The sequence below is a fragment of the Dama dama genome, chromosome 16 (genome assembly GCF_033118175.1).
Source record: "Dama dama isolate Ldn47 chromosome 16, ASM3311817v1, whole genome shotgun sequence".
NCBI lineage: Eukaryota > Metazoa > Chordata > Mammalia > Artiodactyla > Cervidae > Dama > Dama dama.
This window is the reverse complement of record NC_083696.1, coordinates 43,531,372-43,554,369: the sequence shown is the minus strand read 5'-3', so window position 1 is coordinate 43,554,369 and position 22,998 is coordinate 43,531,372. Positions and strand designations below refer to the sequence as shown.

Here is a 22,998-nt window from a genome sequence, read left to right as displayed (position 1 = left end):
TTTCCTTGATGTGATGCATTGGGAAGAGTTGATCATCTCTGTAGTGCATGTCTCAAAAATGCAAAACGTCAAGCTAATCATAAGAAGACATCAGAAAAACAAAGATTAAAGGATATAATACTAGTGATAAAGGACCCACCTGCCAATGCGGAAGACATCATAAGTGACATAGGTTCAATCTCTGGGTTGGGAAGGCCCCCCAGAGGAGGGCATGGTAACCCACTCCAGTATTCCTGCCTGGAGAATCCCATGGACAGAGGAGCCTGGCAAGCTATAGTTCAAGGACTTCATGATTGATAAAGTGTATTCTTATTTCATCTATTATTGTCTCATTTAATCTTCATCACACACAATAATAGCATTGCTATTATTTTCACTTTACCAATAAGGACATTTTCATCGTCACGTTGCTTCTATGCAGTGGAGTTCTGCCACCAGCTCTGCTGCCCTGTCCCCGGATGCCCGACACTCCCCTCTTCATGGGTGATCTCGGGTGAGCGCCAGGCCATCTGCACACTGCCACGTCACTCTATTGCGCTGCACCTGTCTACACAGAGCTGCTTGCTTTCCTGCGAGGATTTGCTCAGCAATCAGTCGTGACATCCACCTTGTCTGGCTGGCCCTTCAATACCCAGGACCATGCAGTTCTCCCTTTAAGAATAGTTGTCAGGGGACTTCCCTGGAGTTCTGGTGGTTAAGACTCCACTTCCAGTGCAAGGGGCACAGATTCAGTCCCTGGTTGAGGAGCTAAAAATCCAGTATGCCACTTGGCACAGCCCAAAATAAATAAAATAAAATAAAACTTAAAAAAAAAAAAAGAAGAATAGTTGTCTGTTACTGACCTGGACCAAGAGTCTGAGTAGCCAAAACAAGCAAGATGTGACCCAACAACCTCAATCTTCTCCCTTTTGACTTCGGGAAACTGTATATTGACTCAGTTTGGAGGATGAATGCAAACAGACCTTGATCAGGCCTCTGCTTACCCTATGCTCTTCACCTTTCAGAAGAAGAGCAAAGAAGAAAGGGGGAAAGGGGAAGAAGAACAGGTGGACGAGGAGGATGGGGAGGAAGAAAGAGAGGGGTGGAGGAGGAAGGAACATATTCTATTTCCAATAATCTCCTGAATACAGGAACTCAAGCCTCAAGTCACATTTGTATTTCTGAGGTGCTGCCGGAGCACTGGATGGACTTCTTGTCTCTGACTCGGGCCTTTCACATGGGCCCCCTCCTGGTACTCACTGAAGATGGCCCCCAAAATAAGCCAGTACCGAGATGGAACCACAGAAAGCCAGATTTGAAGGGTGAGGGCATGCTAGAGCCCAGAGGTGTGAAATGACCCATCCCAGGACACATAGCTGGTAAACGGGTCTGTTTACTCTTGATCTGGTCTTCCTTCTATCACCTTATGACCTCAGCATTCCTCTCTCAAGACCCTCACAGCAAGGGAGGGGGGTGCTGGGTGCCAAAGCCACTTGTTTCGACCCTCCCTTGTTCCAGAGAAAGTTGTGCTCCTCTCAACAGCATCATACAGGTGAACTCAGCATGACTAGTTGGTGTGACACAGTGACCCTGGTGCACCACCCACAAAGGTCAGTCTACAGGTGGAGGACAAGCAGGCACTGGAGATGACAGAGACAGATTCAGGCCACTCAGGAATGCTGTATGGAACGACTACGCTACCTTTTCTTCAGGTCAGCCTCAGAGAATTGACTTACATGAGCATTACAGGGTTGCCTCCAGAAACACTTAAATTTTCCCAGAAAATTTACTTTTTTCAGTTTGGGCTATATCTTGGAGTTATGATACTCCATAAAGTAAAACAAACCAGTGGGGGATAATATTCCCCAATATTAACTCTTGCCTTAGCTATGTAGTGCTTTTTTTTTTTTTTTTTTTAATAATTTTTATTTATTTTGTTCAGTTATTTTTGGCTGCTCTGCGTCTTTGTTGCTGTGAAGGGGCTACTCTCCAGTTGTGGTGCACAGGCTGCTCATTGCAGTTTCTCTTGTTTCAGAGCATGGGCTTGTTTCTAGGCTTGGGGGCTCAGTCTTTGTGGCACTTGGGCCTAGTTGTTTCTCAGCATGTGGGATCTTCCTGGACTGGGAGCTGAACAGGTGTCCTCTGCATTGCAAGCCAAACTCTTAACCACTGGACCACTAGAGAAGCCCTCTATAGTGTATTTGAAATAGCCCCTTGCAGAAGTGTTCTGAGACTCAATGGCCACCCAGACGGAGTCTTTCTTAAAAGTTTTAGCTATTTTACTGACTGCCCTTTGGGTTTGGTCCCTCCCTAGAAAAATCTTCCTGTCTCTTTTCACACCACTCTCCCTGCCACTCATTCATCCTCTCATGTGCCTCTTCTGTATTTTCACCCACTTCATAGTTACTGCTTTAATTTGTGCAGCTCTGGCTTCCACCCAGTTTTTGTACTTTGGAAATAAAATATCTCCTGATTTGTTTCCAACACTCTGAGAAACCCAGTATTTTCTGGCCTGTTGGTGACTGGACAGCATCATTGATTCAATGGACATGAACTTAAGCAAACTCTGGGAAATAGTGAAGGACAGGGAATCCTGGCTTGCTACAGTCCACGGATCACAAAGAGTCAGACATGACTCAGTGACTAAACAACACAAATTGAGCACAATAGTTTGAGTTCCACTGTCTTATTTGTTGCATCTAATTGGTAGTTTGAGCTTCTCACCCTATAAATACATGTATAGTCTCTGCCTCTGCAGCTCCTCCTCCCTTTCATAAGACTCTTCAACCTTTTTATGGTAGAGGCCATCTAACACTTTATGCTACTTACACACACACACACACAAAACCACCACCCCAAACTAAAAACCAAACAAAAAGAAACTTCTTATTGCTCATTTTTGCTGGGTTGGTGTTTTCATTTTTAGAAGAATTTAGTGTCACCTGTGCATGTGAACGTTTACCATGAATTCTTTTCCTAATATCATTTGTAAAAGCACTAATAAAGACTATTTTTCTATTTTTATGGGATTCTCTTTCTTCTAATAATCTTCCATATATAGGCTATATTTTTTCCTATTTCTGACCTATAATTTAAAAAATAATGTGGACAGTCTTCGCGGAGAGTCACCGCGGTTTCCTGCTTCAACAGTGCTTAAAGGGAACCCGGCTGCTCGTCTCCCCCAGCCCCGGCAGGCTACGCAGAGCCAGCCCTCGTCACCACTTGCCAACACCCTCCGACCGGCCCAGGGTCCCGGCCACCACTCCAGCGCAGCCGTCGCCCCTTCTCATCCGCCCGCCGTGTCGGCCGCATCCCCCTCGCAGCTGCGCCAGAACTGCCACCAGGCCTTGGTGGCCACCATCAACCGCCAGATCAGCCTGGAGCTCTACGCCTCCCATGTGTCCCTGTCCATGCCCTACTATTTTGACCGCGATGATGTGGCTTTGAAGAACTTTGCCAAGTACTTTCTTCACCCATCTCATGAGGAGAGGGAACATGCTGAGAGACCAGGGAAGCTGCAGAACCAGCGAGGCGGCAGAATCTTCCTTCAGGGTATCAAGAAACCAGACCGTGATGACTGGGAGAATGGGCTGAATGCAATGGAACGTGCGCTGTGCTTGGAAAGAAGTGTGAATCAATCACTACTGGAACTGCACAAACTGGCCGCTGAAAAAAAATGATCCCCAACTGTGTGATTTCATTGAGACTCATTACCTGAATGAGCAGGTGGAAGCCATCAAAGAATTGGGTGACCACGTAACCAACCTGCGCAAGATGGGGCCCCTGGATCTGGCGTGGCAGAGTACCTCTTTGGCAAGCACAACCTGGGACACAGTGAGTGCTGAGCCTCAGGCTGGCTTCCCACAGCCACGGGGTGACTCCTCTGGTCACCAAGGCAGTGCATGCACATTTGGGTTACCTTCACCTTTTCCATAAGTTGTAACAAAACATCTACTTAAGTTCTTTCTTTAGTACCATTCCTTCAAATAAAGTAATTTGGTACCCCCAAAAAATAAAAAAAATAAAATGTGTCCTGACTCACTTTGTAGTGTTCGGTGTTGACTCTTATCAACATTATTTTGAAAGCCTGACTAAATTACATCCATTGTTTTTCCTTAAATATGTTTTAAATTGCTAAATGTTAACTGGCAAGTTAAAGATGGATTACTCCCTTAAAAACTCTTCCTATTTCTTTTTTTCTTCCTATTACTTTAATGTGTGAACAATTTCTGTAACAAGCCTGTCCTTTATTATAAATTGTCCTCCTAGTGGATATGAGAATCAGCAGTGCATTATTGTTATGCTTCCCTGGTGGCTCAGATGATAAAGAATCTGCTTGCAATGCAGGAGACCTGGGTTTGACCCCTGGGTCCAGAAGAGCCCCTGGAGGAGGGCATGGCAACCCACTTCAGTGTTCTTGCCTGGAGAATCCCCTGGACAGAGGAGCCTGGTGGGCTACAGTCCATGAGGTCACAGAGTCGGACACGACTGAACCGACTTAGCACACATGCACGCGCACACCATTGTCAGTGCCCCTGATGCCTCCACAGCTACCCTATTCCACTCCCACCTTGTATAAGAGTCACAGAGGCCACACACTCAGTCTAAATTTGCAGTCTCAGTTTCCATATTTTGACAAATTATTTCCTGATCTTATCTTTGAGCGCCTTCAAAATCTGAGATAATATTATCCTGACTAAATGGTTATACAAGTAGGATGATGTAAGTCAAGTTTTGCAAATCAAGTAAGTCTAGTTAATGCCTACCCCCTAAAAACACATCCATAAATCACATAGCCATTGTCCAAGTGGTACGAATTCTTTGAGGTTCAGCTGGAATGTGTTCTGATGATTCAGGGCTTGCACTAAACCCACCAAACTCTTGCAGAGGAGTTCCATCATCAGAGCCAGGCACCATTCCAGAGTAAAGTCTGATCACCCCCAATCTAACATCCAGGAACCCCAAGTCTGTGCCTGTGGGTCTTTCCATTCCTGCCTCTGCCACTATCTCCACCGTTATTTCCCACCCAGACCATGAGCATGCCTGGATGTATATTCTGGAATATAGGGTATATACAAACTTGCAGCACTGATCATTTTTATTTGGTGTATATCCACTTTGGAGCTTCCCAAGTGGCACTAGTGGCCAAGAATCTGCCTGCCAGTGCAGGAGACAGACACAAGAGATGTGGGTTTGATCCCTGGGTCAGGAGGGTCCTGTGGTGGAGAAAAGGCAACCTGCTCCAGTATTCTTGCTTAGGAAATCCCAAGGACCGTGGAGCCTGACGGGCTTCAGTCCATTTATGGGGTTGCAAAGAGTTGAGCACAACTGAGCCACTGACCACGCATACACATCCAGTTTGCTTAAAGGGATAGAAAGCTACGTGAAGGTAAGTGCTCTGTCTCCCATCTCTGAAATCTTATGTCTTAGCAATTATTTCAAAAAAATTTTTGCCAAACGTCAAAATATTTATAGGACTTACTATATTTCCCCCCACACTCTCCTATGCTATAAAAATTTTCCCCTGTCTGCATTAGGGAATAATTTAGTCATTAGCAAATGTGAACAATGCCTCATGATAATCCTTGTGGTAGGAAACCCACAGCTGGAAGGGATTTCAGCACAGCTGCTTTACTTCTTCCCATGAAATCACATTTTCTCTCCTCTTATATTTATTTCTCAGAATTAAAGAAATTTAAGGTAAGGCAGACAAAGCCCACAGAGGACATCATGAGAATGTCAGTAACTCAAGCACAAGAGAAGCAGACTTTTTCCCGTTTCCCCTTGGTAATGAGGAATATAGGAGCCCTCCTGTCACTGAAGACAGACTCATTTCAGCAAGTGTAAGTCTGGCCACAGAGAAAACACTCAGCTTAGAAAAAAACAGCCAAAGGATGTCCCAAGTTGGCCACGTAGCAGCAGTACAAGGTTGAGGACGCTCTAACTCATCTAGGGAAACTCAGGGAAGACCACGTCGAGGAACAGAGAACGAAACTCTTATAGGCTGCTGGGAAGTTGCCAGAGAAAATCAGATAACAGATGAAACGAGGTTTGTCAGCCAGCCGCCTGGTTTCAGGGAACACAGTGCTCACTGCCGCCTCCATGAAATGAGTCACTCCTTGCAGAACCCGTCACAGCCCTACAGAAGCCGAGGAAGAAACAGCACTCCGTCCTCCCACCAAAGGTAGGCCAGCTGAGGCATCAAAGCTGAGAGGGAGAGGTGTCAGTGACAGGTGAGGACAGAACCTGAGGACAGCACCCGCGGGAGGGGAGGAAAGGAGACAGCAGGGAGACAGAGGGAAGCTCTGAACAGTCCGTGGTGGTCCAGGTCCAGGAACAAAGCGGTCACTGAAGTCTGAGCCTCATGTGACAAGGTCCGGGGGCCGGTTTCTGCAGCTGGTCCTCACAGCCAGGCTCCCCATCGCTGTCCGCCCGAGGCAACGGCCTTGTGTGCTTCTCGGCTGCGTGCACCCGGGTCTCCACGGGGCAGTCCTGGCTCAGAACCGCCTGCAGCAAGAAGCAGGAAGAGAAATCACTGCCCATCTCTTACCAGCTTCCCCTTCCCCTCCCAAACTAGCTCATCCAAGTCTAGGGTTGCTCAGAAAAGACTCGAGGAACCAGCAAAGGACGCTTGTTCTGCTTCATATATGTGCACAGTCCACCCAAAGCACCAGGTGGAGCCATGCTGGTCAAGACAACCGTCCGATATGCTTTTCACTGAGTCCTGGTAGCAATAGCGCAGGCTATAGCCCGGAGCCGGCTGAAGTGGGCATCACCCCTCATCGGACTTCCTGTCTTTCTGTTCCTTTAAGCAGCTTCCACATCCACACCCTTGGGCTTACCAGGTGGCACTAGTAACAAACAACCCGCCTGCCAAGGCAGGAGATGTAAGTAAGAGACATGGGCTCAATCCCTGGGTCAGGAAGATCCCCTGGAGGACGGGATGGCAACACACTCCAGTATTCTTGCCTGGAAAATCCCATGGACAGAGGAGCCTGGCGGGCTAAAGTCCATGGGCTGCAGAGTCGGACATGACTGAAGTGACTTAGCATGCAGCACACACATTCACCCCCAACCCGCCCAGACCCTCAAGGTACTCCTGCTACAGTAAGAAGAAAGTATCTATTAACTAAAATAATCTGTTGTGGTTCTCTCCACTGGGCTGTTGGTACTTTAGGAAAAGACCTGATAAGGATAATGACAGATGTGAGTGAATGAATGAATGCATGAATATGCCCAGTGGAATTCTGTCCATGTTGTGGGCATGATTTGGTAATTCACACCTTGCTAGTAAGTACTGCAAGTACAGGATGCCTTTGATGGTCCTTGACCCCAGCACATTACAAGCCTCCCATTTTCCTTCTGTACTCAGGACCCTTCCTAACTGACCAGCATAAGAGAGAAAGTGGTTGTGTAGAGAAGGAAAAAGTAAGGAGGGGGACAAAGGAAAGATAGAGATGGAAGGGGAATCAGAAAGCATGGCAGAGCAGAGAGCCTATCAAAGAGGGAAGAAATAGAAGCACAACATACGTATTTCCCAGGTGGTCCAGTGGTTAAGACTCGGTGCTCCCAAAGCAGGGGGCCTGGGTTTGATCCCTGGTCAGGGAACTAGGTTCCATATGCCCCAACTAAGGTCCCGCATGCCACAACTAAGACCTAGCGCAGCCAAATAAATAAATAAAAACAAATATATAAAAAAAGAAGCACAGGATGAAAAGGAACGAGAGAGACATGAAAGAAACAAATTATTTTTTCAGCAGTAGTTAGAGTCCCTTACGAGCTTTTCCTCCTTGGCAGGGGGGCTTCTCAAGTAGTAGCAGAGAGGAGCGTAGATGATGTCAGTGACCCCAATGATGACCATGAGCCAGGGGAAGCCAACGGCCCTCACAATGGCACCCCTGGTGGACGGACCTGTGAGGAATAAAGCAAATCTGCAGCATCTACTGATTCTTGATCGCTTGGAGGACACCATGCTAGGGGCCGAAGGTGACCCAGAGGATGCCCCAGGGCCAAATATCTCAGAACCCTAGGAGGATGAGCCTCTTGGCTCCACTTCCGGCAGGTAAACCGTCCATAAAGGGAGATTTGAGTTACCAGGTCCTGGTGCTCTCCTGTCTCTCTGCCAACATACCTACTGCAAAGCCCATGCAAAAAGCCACATCAGCGATGGCATAGACACTGCCATAGACCAGGGCATGGCGCAGGTCCACCAAGTGTCCCATGACGGGCATCATAGAGGAATCCACCATGCCTGTGGTCAGAGCAGGTAGGACACAGCCGTCAGTCCTGCCCACAGCCCCCTCCCTGTCTGTAACATGCCCCTCCTCCCCTCCCCACTTTACCCCACTGTCTCTGCCGGCTGTCTGTCCTCCCTCATCACCGACACCCACTCCCACCAGGAGTCATGAGCCTGTCTCTCAACACCCCTGCCAGCTGCTCTCCTATCCCCCCTGCCCTTCCATATACCCCCTCTGATCTGACCCCAAGCCGACATTCAGGGGCTTCCAGTCTCCATGGGTACTTCTTACCTATGGAAATGCCAAGCCCTGCATTAGGGCCAATGAGACCAAAAATATCATGAGCCAGAGGAACCTGCAGGAGGAAAGGAGGAAGAATTATCAGGAATCCGGGCATGGGGTGGGATCAGGTTGGACAGCACATAAACAAAGGGTTTTCCTATGAAACACATTTATCAACCAGGTACTATGTGCCACATGTGTTATCTCTTTGGATTCTTATACCTCTGATGAAAAAGAATCTTTACCTCCATCTACAGAGATGAAATCTAAACTGGTGCCATTTGGGTTCAATGTCCCATCAAGAGTTTCGGAACATAAGCAGTGAGATCAAGTGTGAACCTCAGATTTGACTCTGGAGCCACAGCAATGAACGGCCCATGGACTCTCCCTCCCCTTCCTCTGCCCCCTCCACCCAGACACACACTTCTGTCCTCATTCTACCTAGAGTGGAGTTTCCCCTCTTTTCTATCTGCTGTCATCCACAGGTGCTGTTGTTGTTATTTTTTATTTTTTATATCTTTTTTGTAATTGGTGTATAGTTGCTTTCCAATGTTGTGTTAGTTTCTTCTGCACAATGAACTGAATCAGCCATGTGCACACATACATCCTCTCTCTCTTGCTCCTGCCTCCTTCCTCCTCCCCATCCCACACCTCTAGACCATCATAGAGCACCAAGCTGAGCTCCCTGTGCTATACAGGAGCTTCTCACTAGCTAGCTATTTTACACACAGTAGAGTATATATGTCAGTTCCAATCTCCTAATTCATCCCATCTTCCCTTCCCCCCATCCCCATCCTTGTCTGTGTCTGCATCTCTGGACCTAGAGTCTGTCATACAGAGTGAAGTAAGTCAGAAAGAGAAAAACTAATACTGTATATTAACGCATATATGTGGAATCTAGAAAAATGGTACAGATGAATCTATTTTCGAGGCAGAAGTTGAGACACATACAGAGGTTTTAGTAAAACCCTGACTTGAAGCCAGTGGAGCAAGAAGACAAAGAGTCGCCAACAACCAATCAGCCACAAGCTAGAGGGGCAGGTGGCGTGGTTTGTGTGGCTGCTTCAGCGGCTTGTGACATTCATTCTCTTACCCTCCCAATCCCCAAGAGAAGCCTTGTTTTCCTCTTTTGCTGGGTCCTTACCTCCCTTCCTGGGCATCTGTCTCCCGTATTTCCTACACTTGCATACTCACCCCTGAGAGGTTTTACATACCATTTAGATGTCACTAGCTAAAAACAGGGCCTTAGGAATGAATTTTTAAAAATTTTTAATTGTTTCATTTTAAATTTTACTTATTTATTGATGTGCTAGGTCTTTGTTGCCACGTGGGTTTTTTTCCCTCTAGTTACACTGAGCAGTGGCTATTCTTCATTGCCGTGCCGGTGGCTTCTCTTGTTGTGGAGCACAGGCTCTAAGCACGCAGGCTTCCATGGTTGTGGCACATGGGCTTAGCTGCTCCACACACATGGGATCTTCTCAGACCAGAGATCGAACCCACGTCTCCTGCATTGGCAGGAAGATTCTTTATCATTGAGCCACCAGGGAAGCCCGTGGGGGATATTTCTATTTTATTACTAGCACTGGTTAAGATTCACTGTGGGATCCCTATGAGCCAGACGCCGCTGCAGTTTTGGTCTGGATAATCCTTTGAGATGGCATCAGAATCCTCTCTACACAGATGTGGATGCTGAGCCAAGGGAGGTGATGTGATGAACTCAGAGTCACACGAGCAGCAAATGGCCAAACTGGGATTGGACCCAGCCCCCAATCAGGATTTCCTGCCTTTCTTAAGCACTGTATTCAGGGCTTTGCTGCCATCTCATTTCCCCTCAAGCTTAGGAGGCAAGGGTGCTTCTGATCTCCATGCTGGAGAGGAGAAAATGTAGGTTTAGAGAACTTGGAGGGGACTCCTGAAAATGGAAAAGCCCTTCTTTCTTTCTTCCTCTACCAAACACTCTGGTGCTAGAGATGGAAGCACAGATAATGGTTCCTCTGGCGGCTTCTGGGATCCTGTCGCTGTGAGGTATGTCAGTGAAGGCATAAAATGCACCATTCTACAGACCCCCAAAATAGATGCCAACATGTATTGCTTCATGTGCGTGCACGCTAAGTCCCTTCAGTCGTATCTGACTCTGTGAGACTCTGTGGACTGTAGCCCACCAGGCTCCTCCATCCATGAGATTCTACAGGCAAGAATACTGGAATGGGTTGCCACTTCCTCCTCCAGGAGATCTTCCTGACCCAGGGATTGAACGCCCATCTCTCCTGCATTGGCAGGCAGGTTCTTCACCACTAGCACCACCTGAGAAGCCCATTGCTTCACGTGGCCATCCATAAAGCCTCAGATTTCTGTCTTCAGCTGCCCCCACTGCCCTCTCCCTCTCCTTCCCCACCTCCTTCAGTGTCATGGCGTAGCATCTCCCCCGGGGGTAAATTCCTACCTACACAGAAACAGTTTTTCTGACAGTCCTTGCCAAGTCAATCCTCTGCTCATTTCAAAGGAAAGTTGTCTTTAAGTGTCTGACACTCTCCCCACCCTTTGACTCTCCCCGAAAGACCTTATTGTACTCACACAAAGCAAGCTGGTACCTACTGCCAACATCCCAAGGAGGGCGCAGAGCCACCTAAAAAAGGGAAAACAAACAGCAGTTTTCAAACAGCGCTAAGGGTGGAGATTCCTTCCACTTGCTACCGCATCACCAGCTCACTGGCCAGTCCTACTACCCCTAATTCCAGGAACCCGCTGGGATGTGAGAAGATAAACACATCTCTACAGGACCAGTTTATACTCAGGTGAGCCTTTCCCTAGTCCCTTATTCACCCCTCATCTCTTCCCTGGCTCCACACCTCTTCCCATAGTAGAAGCGGATGAGGAGCAATGGGACATAGTCTTCCTTCCCTTAGAAGAGGAATCAGTTGACTCAGAAGGTCCTTTCCCCTTGGGAATAATGCTCTGACTTAATGTTGCTCAACTCAGCCTATACCTCTCATCAATATATATTCCATCTGGTCTTCAGGGTCCATCTCAAAAACCACAAAACATGCCAAACTTCCTTTCTTCTCTGATTTCCTATGGAGATGGTTTTTAAAATTACTTTTCAAATCTTTATATCACACTCCAAAGGTAAAATTAAAGCTGCTCTCACTGTAGTTGAAGGAATGAAATTCAGACTTGTACCTCTTAGTCCCCAACCCTTTGCCACTTGATAGCCTCTGTAGAGCTCCCTGAGGTTCCAACGAAAACAGTTTGACAACCAACTGCCTCTGGGTACTGTTTTCTCCATACCTGTTCTCTGTGGAGTTATTTTATCTCTTTAACTGGACAACAAACATCTGGAAAGTAAAGGTTGCCCCTCATATATTCACTCTATCTTCCATAGCAACAAGCTCAGAACCAATCCTTTCTCTCATTCCCACCCTTAGAACAAGCATTTGCAGGTACTTGTTCTAAATTTTCAACCTCAAGCTATCCCCCATCATCCCAGCTGCAGGGAGCACCTCAGAAGACTCTCCCATCTGACTTTCCCAGATCCCCAGGCTACATACCGACCCATCTTGTTGGCCAGCACGCCAAAGAGGCTGGTACCAATGAGGTAGGACACGCTGGCGGGCAAGAAGGCTAGACCTGCAGAAAGACACAGGTCCTCACTTAGGCTACTCTGAAACAGCTTGTGTCTTACAGGACAGTGACGTCTCCCCATTACCTTCAAGGATCCCAAACCATTGTTCTGTGGGTTAGACATCCCTGTGCAAACCTAGAGCAGATGACATAGGGCTCCCACGCCTCTGCTGTCCTCAAAAGCAGGGCTTTGTTTAGATTTTCTTGGGCTCCAAAAATCACTGCAGACAGTGACTTCAGCCAGGAAATTAAAAGACACTTGCTCCTTGGAAGAAAAGCTATGACAAACCTAGACAGCATATTAAAAAGCAGAGACATCACTTTGCTGACTAAGGTCCATATAGTCAAAGCTGTGGTTTTTTCAGTAGTCATGTACAGATGTGAGACCTGGACCATAAAGAAGGCTGAGCACTGAAGAACTGATGCTATCAAACTGTGGTACTGGAGAAGATTCTTGAGAGTTCCTTGGACTGTAGGGAGACCAAACCAATCAATCCTAAAGGAAATCAACCCCCTGAATATTCACTGGAAGTACTGATGGTGAAGTTTCAATACTTTGGCCACCTGATGTGAAGAACTGACTCATTGGAAAAAAACCCCAATGCTGGGAAAGAATGAGGGCAGGAGGAGAAGGGAATGACAGAGGATGAGATGGTTGGATGGCACCACCAACATGAGTTTGAGCAAACTCCAGGAAATAGTGAAGCCTGGCATGCTGCAGTCCATGGGGTTGCAAAGAGTCAAACCAACTTAGTGAGTGAACACACACATTTAATGTCACGTCCCCCTCCAGCTCCCCTCTTAGACTTCCTGATGAATGACTTTGCTGAGCCATTCTCATGTATAAAATACCCGTGATTATCAGCATAAAAGCATGAGCTTTGGAGAAAGACATACTTCCTGGGAAGTAAAATTTCTGCCTTATTATTTACCTGCTCTTCTATTGCTCTGACAGTGCCTTTTATTTTCGGCCACACCACACAGCTTGTGGAAACTTAGTTCCCCAGCCAGGGATTGAACCCATGCCCTCTGCAGCGAAAGCATGGAGTCCTGGTCCACCACTGGACTGCCAGGGAATTCCCTCTGATGGTGACTCTGAATAAGTTACTAAACCTTTCTGATCTTTGGTTTCCACATCCAGTAAACACAAAGCTGTGATTCTATCACATCAGATTACATGAAGAAGCAAATCAGATATTAATAAGTGTATGTAAAAGAATATTGTAAACTGGAGCCCTGTCCCATTGTTTTCTCTGAGAATAGAGTCAAGTACCCTGGAGCATGGGCTTTGCTGCTGGGTTCAAACTTGGCTTAACCACTCTGTGACCATGGGAAATTTACCTTCTCTGAGTCTTATTTTTTCTTTCATTTTTTTCAGCATTTTTAATGAGCTTTTACTATGTAGCAGGTATTCCAGGAAACAGGATTAGAAGAGTGAATAAAATAGACAAAATCCTAGCCTCCAGGGAGCTTACATTCCAAGGGAGAGAGATAGACAATAAACAAGTAAGTAAATAAATGAAAAAAGATGACTTTGACAGTGATAAGTTCTGTGAAGAAAGTTTAATGTGGTGATATGGAAGAGTGACCAGGAATAAGGGCTAACTTAGATTCAGGGGGTTAGGGAAGACTCCTTTGAGGAGGTAGTATTTAAACTGGGAACTGAATAACCAAAACAGGTTATTTTAGCAAGAAAAACAAACAAAAACACCTAATGCAAATAGGAAGGCTTATTGAATGGACAAGTCTAGACTTCTGAAGAGAGATTCTAATGAAAAATAAAAGGGTTTAACTAATTGGTTTATGAATTAGGTTTCTTTTTTAAAATTTTGTTAACATTTATTTATTTGTTGGTCTGTGTCAAGTCTTAGCTTTGTCATGGGAAATCTTCGCTTCAGTATGCACTATCTTTAGTTGCAGGCTGTGTGATCTCGTTCCCTGTGTTTGTGTGTGTGTACTCAGTTGGGTCGGATTCTTTGCAACCCCATGGACTGTAGCCCTTCAGGGTCCTCTATCCATGGAATTGTCCAGGCAAGAATACTGGAGTGGGTTGCTATTTCCTTCTCCAATGCATGAAAGTGAAAAGTGAAAGTGAAGTCGCTCAGTCGTGTCTGACTCTTCAGGACCCCATGGGCTGCAGCCCACCAGGCTCCTCCGTCCATGGGATTTTCCAGGCAAGAGTGCTGGAGTGGGGTGTCATTGCCTTCTCTGTACATCTCCTGCACTGGCAGGCAAATTCTTTACCACTAGCGCCACCTGGGAAGTCACCTGACCAGGGATCAAACCTGGGCCGCCTGCATTAGCAGTGTGGAGCCTCAGCCACTGGACCACCAAGGAAGGTGAAGTCGTTCAGTCATGTCTGACTCTTTGCAACCCCATGGACAGTAGCCTGCACCACGCTCCTCCATCCATGGGATTTTCTAGGCAAGAGTACTGGAGTGGGCTGCCATTTCCTTCTCCAGGGAATCTTCCCAACCCAGGGATTGAACCTAGGTTTCCCGCATTGTAGACAGACACTTGACCGTCTGAGCCACCAGGGAAGTCCGGACCACCAAGGAAGTCCCTACCAACTCAATTCTTAAAGCCAGGGGAATGGCTGGGATGACCCATGAAGGTCCAGAAAGAGAACACGTATCTATGGTCTGAGCCTTCAGGGACTCCTTCCTTTAAAAGTTAACAAAAGAGGAGGTGATAGCAAAGGTGATATGTAGCCAATTAAGTAGATGAGAGGAAATGGAATCCAGAAGGGAAAGGAAAAGGAAAGAAAATAAAAAAGAAGATTGGCCTCTGAAGGAGTTGGAACATTTCAACCATACAGAGAAGACCCCAGATGTGCACACAGGTCCAGAGAAGTAAGTATATCTAGTGATGAGAACATGCAAGGTCCCTTTTTGTTGCTTCGATTTCCTCAATGAATGACTAGGATTTGAGAATGATGAAGGCAAAGGGATGAGAATGTGGAGGAGGTCTGAATGGAATAGTGTAAGCCAGTCCTTTCAGAAAGTAGGAAGAATGAAATTAGGGACTTAAAAGAAAGATTATTTAAGTGTGATAGTGTGAAAGTCCACTTCAGATTTATGGTCTTTTTCTTTTTTTGGTACCTTTTTTTTTTCTTTTTCCTGTCCTTTTTAAAAATTTTTCATTTTTTCCTTTTTTTTTTAAAATTTTAGATTTATGGCCATTGATATAAGGTGAGACCAATAGCCAAGGGTGTTTTCCTATAGCTCCATTTCTGGAGAAGGCAATGGAACCCCACTCCAGTACTCTTGCCTGGAAAATCCCATGGGCAGAGGAGCCTGGTGGGCTGCAGTCCATGGGGTCACTGGGAGTTGGACACGACTGAGCGACTTCACTTTCACTTTTCACTTTCATGCATTGGAGAAGGAAATGGCAACCCAGTCCAGTGTTCTTGCCTGGAGAATCCCAGGGACAGGGGAGCCTGGTGGGCTGCCATCTATGGGGTCGCACAGAGTTGGACACGACTAAAGTGACTTAGCAGCAGCAGTAGCATAGCCCCATTTCACTGCTCAGGTGCAGGCAAGGAGTGGGCAACCAGACAGGCTTAACGAGACTTAAGGCTTCTCATGTGACAATCCCAGAGGGAGAACAAATGGGGCAAAGGCATTAACAATGCTTTCAAAGGAGTGACATTAATGATGGACGTGGATTCATCATATGAACTCCAAACTGAGTAAAGAAAGAAGTGCAGGGACCTCTCTGGTGGTCTGGAGATTAAAACTCTGTGTTTCTGATGCCAAGGATATGAGTTTGATCCCTAGCTCATGGGGGAGAACTAAGATCCCACATGCCTCACAGTCAATAAATAAATAAGAAAGAAGTGAACACATGAGTAGTGATGTGAACAGAGAAAGAACCAAATGGACTGCTCATCTCAGTGTAGCCAAAATGTGTTAATATAAGGGTATTAGAAGACCTAATACCCTGGTGGTGTTGGAGAAGATTCTTGAGAGTCCCTTGGACTGCAAGGAGATCCAACCAATCCATCCTAAAGGAAATCAGTCCTGAATATTCATTGGAAGGACTGGTGTTGACGCTGAAACTCCAATACTTTGGCCACCTGATGCAAACAGCTGACTCATTTGAAAAGACCCTGATGCCGGGAAAGACTGAAGGCAGGAGGAGAAGGAGACGACAGAGGATGAGATGGTTGGATGGCATCACTGACTCAATAGACATGAGTTTGAGTAAACTCCAGGAGTTGGTGATGGATAGGGAGGCCTGGCGTGCTGCAGGCCATGGGGTTGCAAAGAGTCAGACACGACTGAGAGACTAAACTGGTACTGATTAGAAGACCTGAGCAGAGAATATGGAAGGTGATAACCTGGAGTTGACATTTCAGAGGTGTTTAAATTCATGTTGATTTCAGGGTCCATATTACAGAAACACTTGATTGGTTATGGTAGAGAGAAGATCATTGCAAGAAAGTAGATTAAGGAATAGGCTGAGATGCTGGTAAAGTTATCCACCTGGATACTGAAGTCACCAAAAGTGGTGACAGGAGTAAAGGTGAAAAGAATATGAACCAGATGTTGGTGGATTTAATGAACGAGAAGGGATACCCCAGGGGTCAGTAGATAATTGCAATGAAGAGTGGTGGGGTGCTACAAGCTGATGACATGATCTTCAATGGAATCAGGGTCTTTTTTTCTTTGAGGCTGTACCAGGCAGCATGAACCAGTGGGATCTTGGTTCCCTGACCAAGGATCTATCTAACCTCTGCCCCACGGCTTTAGAAGCACAAAGTCTTAACCAGTGGACCACCAGGGAAGTCCCTGGGAATCAGGGTTGAAGGAAAATGAGGAAGAAATGACTTAGAAGCAGCAAAAGAAAGCCGAGTCTGAAGGAATGTGTGTGTGTGTGTGTGTGTGTGTGTGTGTGTGTGTGTGTGTGCGCGCGCGCTTAGTCGCTCAGTTGTGTCTGATGATTTGTGACCCCATGGACTGTAACCCACTAGTCTCCTCTGTCCATGGGATTCTCCAAGCAAGAATACTGGAGTGGGTTTGCCACTTCCTTCTCCAGGGGATCTTCCTGGGTTTCCTGCATTTCAGGTGGATTCTTTACCATCTAAACCACCAGGGAAGCCCCAGAACTTCCATCAGTGGGAGTGTGGGAAAATGGTGTTCTCAGAAAACATTCAGGTCTTAGGGCAAGAAGATGAAAGAAGTGTTCGGAGAAGAGGCTGAGGGCATATGGACACTTGCCTGTGGCAGAGACTTCCACAGGGCTCAGGATTTGGGAGGGCAGTGGGAAATTGGTTCAGATTAAGAAATCTCTGAAATATGGGAATAATAATTCCTACCAGACAGGCTAGTTATCAGGCATAAGTGACCATTAGCGTACAACAACTGTTTGGCAAGGCTCCCGGCACAGAGTGAGTGCCCCCCTGAGTATCATCCTTAGCTGGCACCTCCATAGCCAGCGGGTAGCACGCCCAAGACTTGAAACCAGACCTTCTCCCTCTGACGGCAGGGGCCCCCACCACCCACACCAGCAGTGTGGCCGCACAGACGGCCCTGGCATGAACAGCTGTGTGGAATCAGCAGGATGGGTTTCCTTCCGTCTTTCTAGCTTCCCTCTGTCTCTCTGCATGGAGAGGAAACATTGCTGCCTAATGGAAACTGTCGTGATAATTACAAATAAACCAAAAGTCAATAGTTCACCAGTTACTGGCTGATGTCTTGTTTGCTTTTAATATCCTCTTCTATGGGCTGGAGGTGACACACACCTTAATATATTTGTCTAGTCTATCTGTGCAGGCGCTATCTGTCTCAAACTGTAACCATGCAACCATGTATTTGTTTCATTGCTTCAAAAAAAAAAGTTAATGGTATAGCCACTCAATTGTTTCAGGCTTCCCAGGTAGCTCAGTGGTAAAGAACCTGCCTGCCAATCCAGGAAATCTGGGTTTGATCCCCGGATCAGAGAGATCCCCTGGAGAAGGAAATAGCAACCCACTCTAGCATTCTTGCCTGGGAAATCCCACAGACAGAGAAGCCTGGCGGGTTACAGTCAGGGATCACAAAAAGTCAGACATGACTTAGCGACTAAACAACCACCACTAAATTGTTTACCTCATATCTGGAAATGGGCGCCAGCAGGAAGACCACAGGCCTGCTAGATCCATCTCCTTGACATCGTTTCAAGTGATGCGGCATTTCCTGAATGAGATTTTCCTCAGTCAACGTGGCTTGTTCTTCAGGATCTGAGTGTAACTTGCAATTCAGTAGCATTTTGTGCAAATGAGGTGTTCCATACTCTATGTCTACAGACATATTATATTTCACAGCATATCTTCAAGGGTTGGGGATTACACATAGCTGTGACTGCTAAAGTGGTTTCAACAAAAACAATGATGAAAATAGAAATGGGTTTTATTTCCTGAGTATATACTGTATCCCAAGCGCCATGCCTTTAGAATATGTGTGTGTGCGCGCTAAGTCGTGTCTGACTCTTTGCGATCCCATGAACTGTAGCCTTCCAGGCTCCTCTGTCTATGGGATTTTCAAGGCAAGAATACTGGAGAGGGTTGCTGTTTCCTACTTCAAGGGGTCTTCCTGAACCAGAGATCAAAGAATCTCTTGTGTCTCCTGCATTGGCAGGCAGAGTCTTCACCACTAGCACCACCTGGGAAGCCCTTAGAATACATAAGTCTATTTAACCCTGAAAACAACCAGAAAAGTGCCTCTATTTTTACAAATGAAAAAAAAAAAAGTGGAGTTTGAAGACATTAAGTAATTTATCCAAGGACACACCCAGTAAGTGGTCGAGTCGGGATTTCAACGCAGGTGGGCATACTTCCAAAGCCTGCGCTTTTCCCTCCACCGGGTGAGTAGTGGGCACACAGTGGGCGGGCCACTTGGAGAGTGTTCAGCCACAGGCTACAAACTGTTCCTCCCAGCAACTTGGAGAGGGGTCTGCGTGGAGAGCAGTCTTTCTCTGTGTGGTCACTGACGCATATCAGCATCACCGGGAAGCTTACCAGGAATGCAACTTGCTTCTCCTGAATTGTTGGGAGGGAACTGCAGTCTGAACTTTAATACAATCTCCAGGTGAGAACCTCTGTATTTAGACTTAGAGATGCAGACGGCACTGAAGAAAGTTGTCAGTGATGGTGGAGGACAAGACCTCCTCAGTCTCCCACTCGCTCTCCCGTGGGCTTTCTACTGCAGCCTTGCCTGCACAAGGCCCTGTCTGACATCAAGCCTGTGCACTTCACTGGGTCTCACCAGCCTCTCTCTCTGCTTCTCTGTACCCTGAGCAGAAACAGTGCACCTAACAGAAACTGTCAGGGTGATTACAACTAAACCCAAAGTCAGCAGTTCACCAGTTACTGACTGATAGCTAGTTTGCTTTTAATATTCCTATGGAGTGAAGAAGGGCTGGGGAGGTCCCATTCTGAGCTATGGTTGGTGGCCCATCTGCCAAAGAGCCCAAGCGGTCTAGAGTCTTGGGGCAGGGGATGTTTATTTGCATTGAGCACCAACTCAATTTACTGTCAGAGTCAGAGGTAGCTGCAGCTTGGAAAAACCCCATTTGGCGCTAGGACTGCAGCTGGAAGCCTTGCTTAGCATGGTCCCCTAAAAAATTAGATTTCGTGCTTGTCATTGCACATTAAGCTATATCAGGTCCTTACCAGTTCGCCCTCTGGCCACATAAGCTCTCCTCCTGGCAGTGACTGAGTGATTTGCACATAACCTTCTCTGTTGCCTTTCCTTAGGCTTCCTGGAAAGATCCAGGGCCTCCTCCCTCAGATGAGTCATGAGGACATCTGTCTGTGGAGCAGAGGAGGCTGGAGGCCCCCCTCACAGTACAGTGTACTCCATTAGCACCTTTCTAGAGGTAAAAAAAAAAAAAAAAAATAGCAAAAGGGTAATCTGGGGGACAGTGAGTGGGAAAGATGAAACTGTAAGATTGGTCAAAAAGTCCACTTGGGTTTTTCCATAACACAGAAAAACCCAAATGAACTTTTTGGCAAGCTCGATATCAATGATGGTGATGGTGGTACTTGCTAATATTCTACAGGTAAAAAGCATTTTCACAGATTATGTCCCTTATTCCTCACTTGTTCAGTCGCTAAGCTGTGTCCGACTCTGTGACCCCATGGACTGCAGCACGCCAAGCCTCCTTGTCCCTTACTATCTCCTGGAGTTTGCCCATGTTCTTGTCCATTGAGTCAGTGACGCCATCCAACCATCACATCCTCTGCCACCCTCTTCTCCTTTTGCCTTCAATCTTTCCCAGCATCAGGGTCAGATTTACCCTCTGAATCCTTAGTACTCTGATAGCCATTTTAATGATGGGAAAGTGAAGCTCGGAAAGCTGATGTGATTTGCACAAGTTTGCATAGCAAATTAATGGAGCAGAAAGGAAAAGCCAAGGTCATTTGATGAGCAGTCATTCATCCACACAGCTAGGTGAGTTACCCCTCCATAACCCCTGTCAAGCCCCCCAACTCTGTGTACTGGGGACTGTTTCTTGAAGGAACTGCCCACCCAATCAGGCTAGATTCACAGTTGCAGACAGGAGAGGTAATTTGATGAAGGAAGAATGCTGTCCCTCTATGACTCTCAAGATCTGGCCCTGATGATGCTTACTGATGACCTCAGAAACGGTCCCTGGCCCATACCTCTGCCAAAATTCATGTTGAGGACCGAGGTCACTTACCTAGCTGCCACTCAGGGGCACACATGGTCTGCAGCATCCAGATAGGCAGTGTGGGCTCCAGCATGGCCACCCCCATTTTGGTAAAGAAGATGGAGCCTGGGAAGACAGTCCAGTGAGCCCCCGAGGCAGTCCTGAAGCTCAGACCCTCCCTCCCAGAGGGAGGCAATGTCAGCTTACCTGCAGCCACCAAGATATAAGGGTCTCTGAGAAGCGTGAGGAGTGGAGTCCCCTTGGCACTCTGAGAACACGGACAACAAAATACTTCATCTATACAGTGTATATGCCTCTCCCGTTTCACAGGCTCTGAGAGCATGCAGGCAGGACCTTAGAGCCCACCTACATCAGCTCCCTTCCTGCAGAGATCAGCCACCCACAGGCCACAGAAGGGGAAGTGATGTACCCAGTGTCACAGAGTGAGCTGGTGGCAGCCACATGGCCCCCATGTACAAGGCAGACACATGGGGTGGGACAACATATTCCAGACATAAGTCCTGCCTTCAAATGACCACCAATCAGATCAGAATGGGTTGTCAGCAAGGCTGCCACTGGACAACAGGTGTCTGGATGCCTGGCCCCACCACTCGATCTCCGCAGCACTGACATTTATCCAGGGAGGACGGCAGGCAGAGCTCTGGGTTCCGGAGGTGAGCCCAGAGGCGACAACTCACAGTGCCGCCCAGGCCTTCTGAATGCTTCGTTCTGATGGTGTGCGCCATACTGGACTGGCATTACCACAGAAGCCTGAGCATGCAAATTAAAATGTCAGCCTGAATGTCCAATTATGACACTGCCTGTCCTTCAAAATACTCCGTTCCAGCTAAATTTAGTCATCTACCTTCCTTCCAAGCATACCAGCAAGCCCTTGGTCACTATGGTTACCTTTCCCTAAACTCCCTTCCTCCTTCTTCCAATAGGTCCAAACCTCAGGCATTCATCAAAGTCAAGCTTAAATGGCCCCTTCTCATCCACAGTGTTCCCTAACTCAGTAGCTGGAACTTTTTTTTGTTTGTTTGTTTATTTTTTTTCCATTTATTTTTATTAGTTGGAGGCTAATTACTTTATAATATTGTAGTGGTTTTTGTCAGCTGGAACTTTTCTCTCCTAAACTTCCTAAGCACTATGTCCTAATCCATGGTATTTACCACTTTCTATCTTGATTTAGTAATTTATTTACTCCAGTGTTCATCGTAGCACTATTTACAATGGCCAGGACATGGAATCAACCTACATGTCCATCAGAAGAGGAATGGATAAAGATGTGGTACATATACACACAATGGAACATTACTCAGCCATAAAAAGGGATGAAAAGACGCCATTTGCGGCAATATGGATGGACCTAGAGACTGTCAGACTAAATGAAGTCAGAAAGAGAAAAACAAACGCCACATGATACCACTTACATGTAGAATCTAAAAAGGGTACAAATGAAGCTATCTACAAAGCAGAAATACAGTTACAGATGCAGAAAACAAACTTATGGTCACCAGGGTGTAAGGGGTGGGGGAGAAATAAACTGGGGGATTGAGATTGACATATATACAGTACTACATATAAAACAGATCACTAATAAGGACCTACTGTAGACACAGGAAAGTCCACTCAGTACATGGGAGAAGAATCTAAAAAAGAGCGGATATATGTATGTGTATAACTGATTCACTTCATGGAACACCTGAAACTAACACAGCATTGTAAATCAACTACACTCCAATACAATGTTTTTAAAATAGCTTAATGGTTGCCTTGATAAATAGGTTTAATACTTTTGATATGATAACCCTCTCTGCATACCCACAGGAATGGATTATAATATTCAGAGATAACACAACTAAAAAGATCATGCCCTCTCCCATATATAATTCAAAGTAAAGAGGCAGATCTAAATCATAAAATGTACCTAAAGAAGTTCAATAAACCTTTTGACTCAACAATCTTACTTTTTGAAATTTACTCTAAATATTACCTCCAACTTTAGAAAAATGTGTATATATAAGATTATTGGGCTTCCCTGATAGCTCAGTTGGTAAAGAATCAGCTTTCAATGCAGGAGATCCCAGTTTGATTCCTGGGTTGGGAAGATCCGCTGGAGAAGGGATAGGCTACCCACTCCAGTATTCTTGGCTTCCCTTGTGGTTCAGCTGGTAAAGAATCTACCTGCAATGCGGGACACATGGGTTCGATTCTTGAGTTG

The 22,998-nt window shown here is 46.4% G+C and overlaps 1 protein-coding gene and 1 pseudogene across 1 annotated transcript in view; one reads left to right on the top strand and one right to left on the bottom strand.

Moving 5' to 3' along the window:
• The first annotated feature begins 3,081 nt into the window (after positions 1 to 3,081).
• Positions 3,082 to 3,824, top strand: LOC133071359 (ferritin heavy chain-like; annotated as a pseudogene).
• Positions 3,825 to 6,324: 2,500 nt separating this feature from the next.
• Positions 6,325 to 22,998, bottom strand: part of SLC18A1 (solute carrier family 18 member A1) — a 29,799-nt gene continuing 13,125 nt past the window's right edge. The window contains exons 8-15 of the mRNA XM_061163963.1: positions 20,982 to 21,042; positions 20,805 to 20,900; positions 12,047 to 12,125; positions 11,073 to 11,124; positions 8,508 to 8,571; positions 8,111 to 8,230; positions 7,757 to 7,890; positions 6,325 to 6,486 (exon numbers count right to left, since the gene is read on the bottom strand). Of these exons, the coding sequence (XP_061019946.1) occupies positions 6,325 to 6,486; positions 7,757 to 7,890; positions 8,111 to 8,230; positions 8,508 to 8,571; positions 11,073 to 11,124; positions 12,047 to 12,125; positions 20,805 to 20,900; positions 20,982 to 21,042 (768 nt within the window). The remainder of the gene's footprint in view (positions 6,487 to 7,756; positions 7,891 to 8,110; positions 8,231 to 8,507; positions 8,572 to 11,072; positions 11,125 to 12,046; positions 12,126 to 20,804; positions 20,901 to 20,981; positions 21,043 to 22,998) is intronic.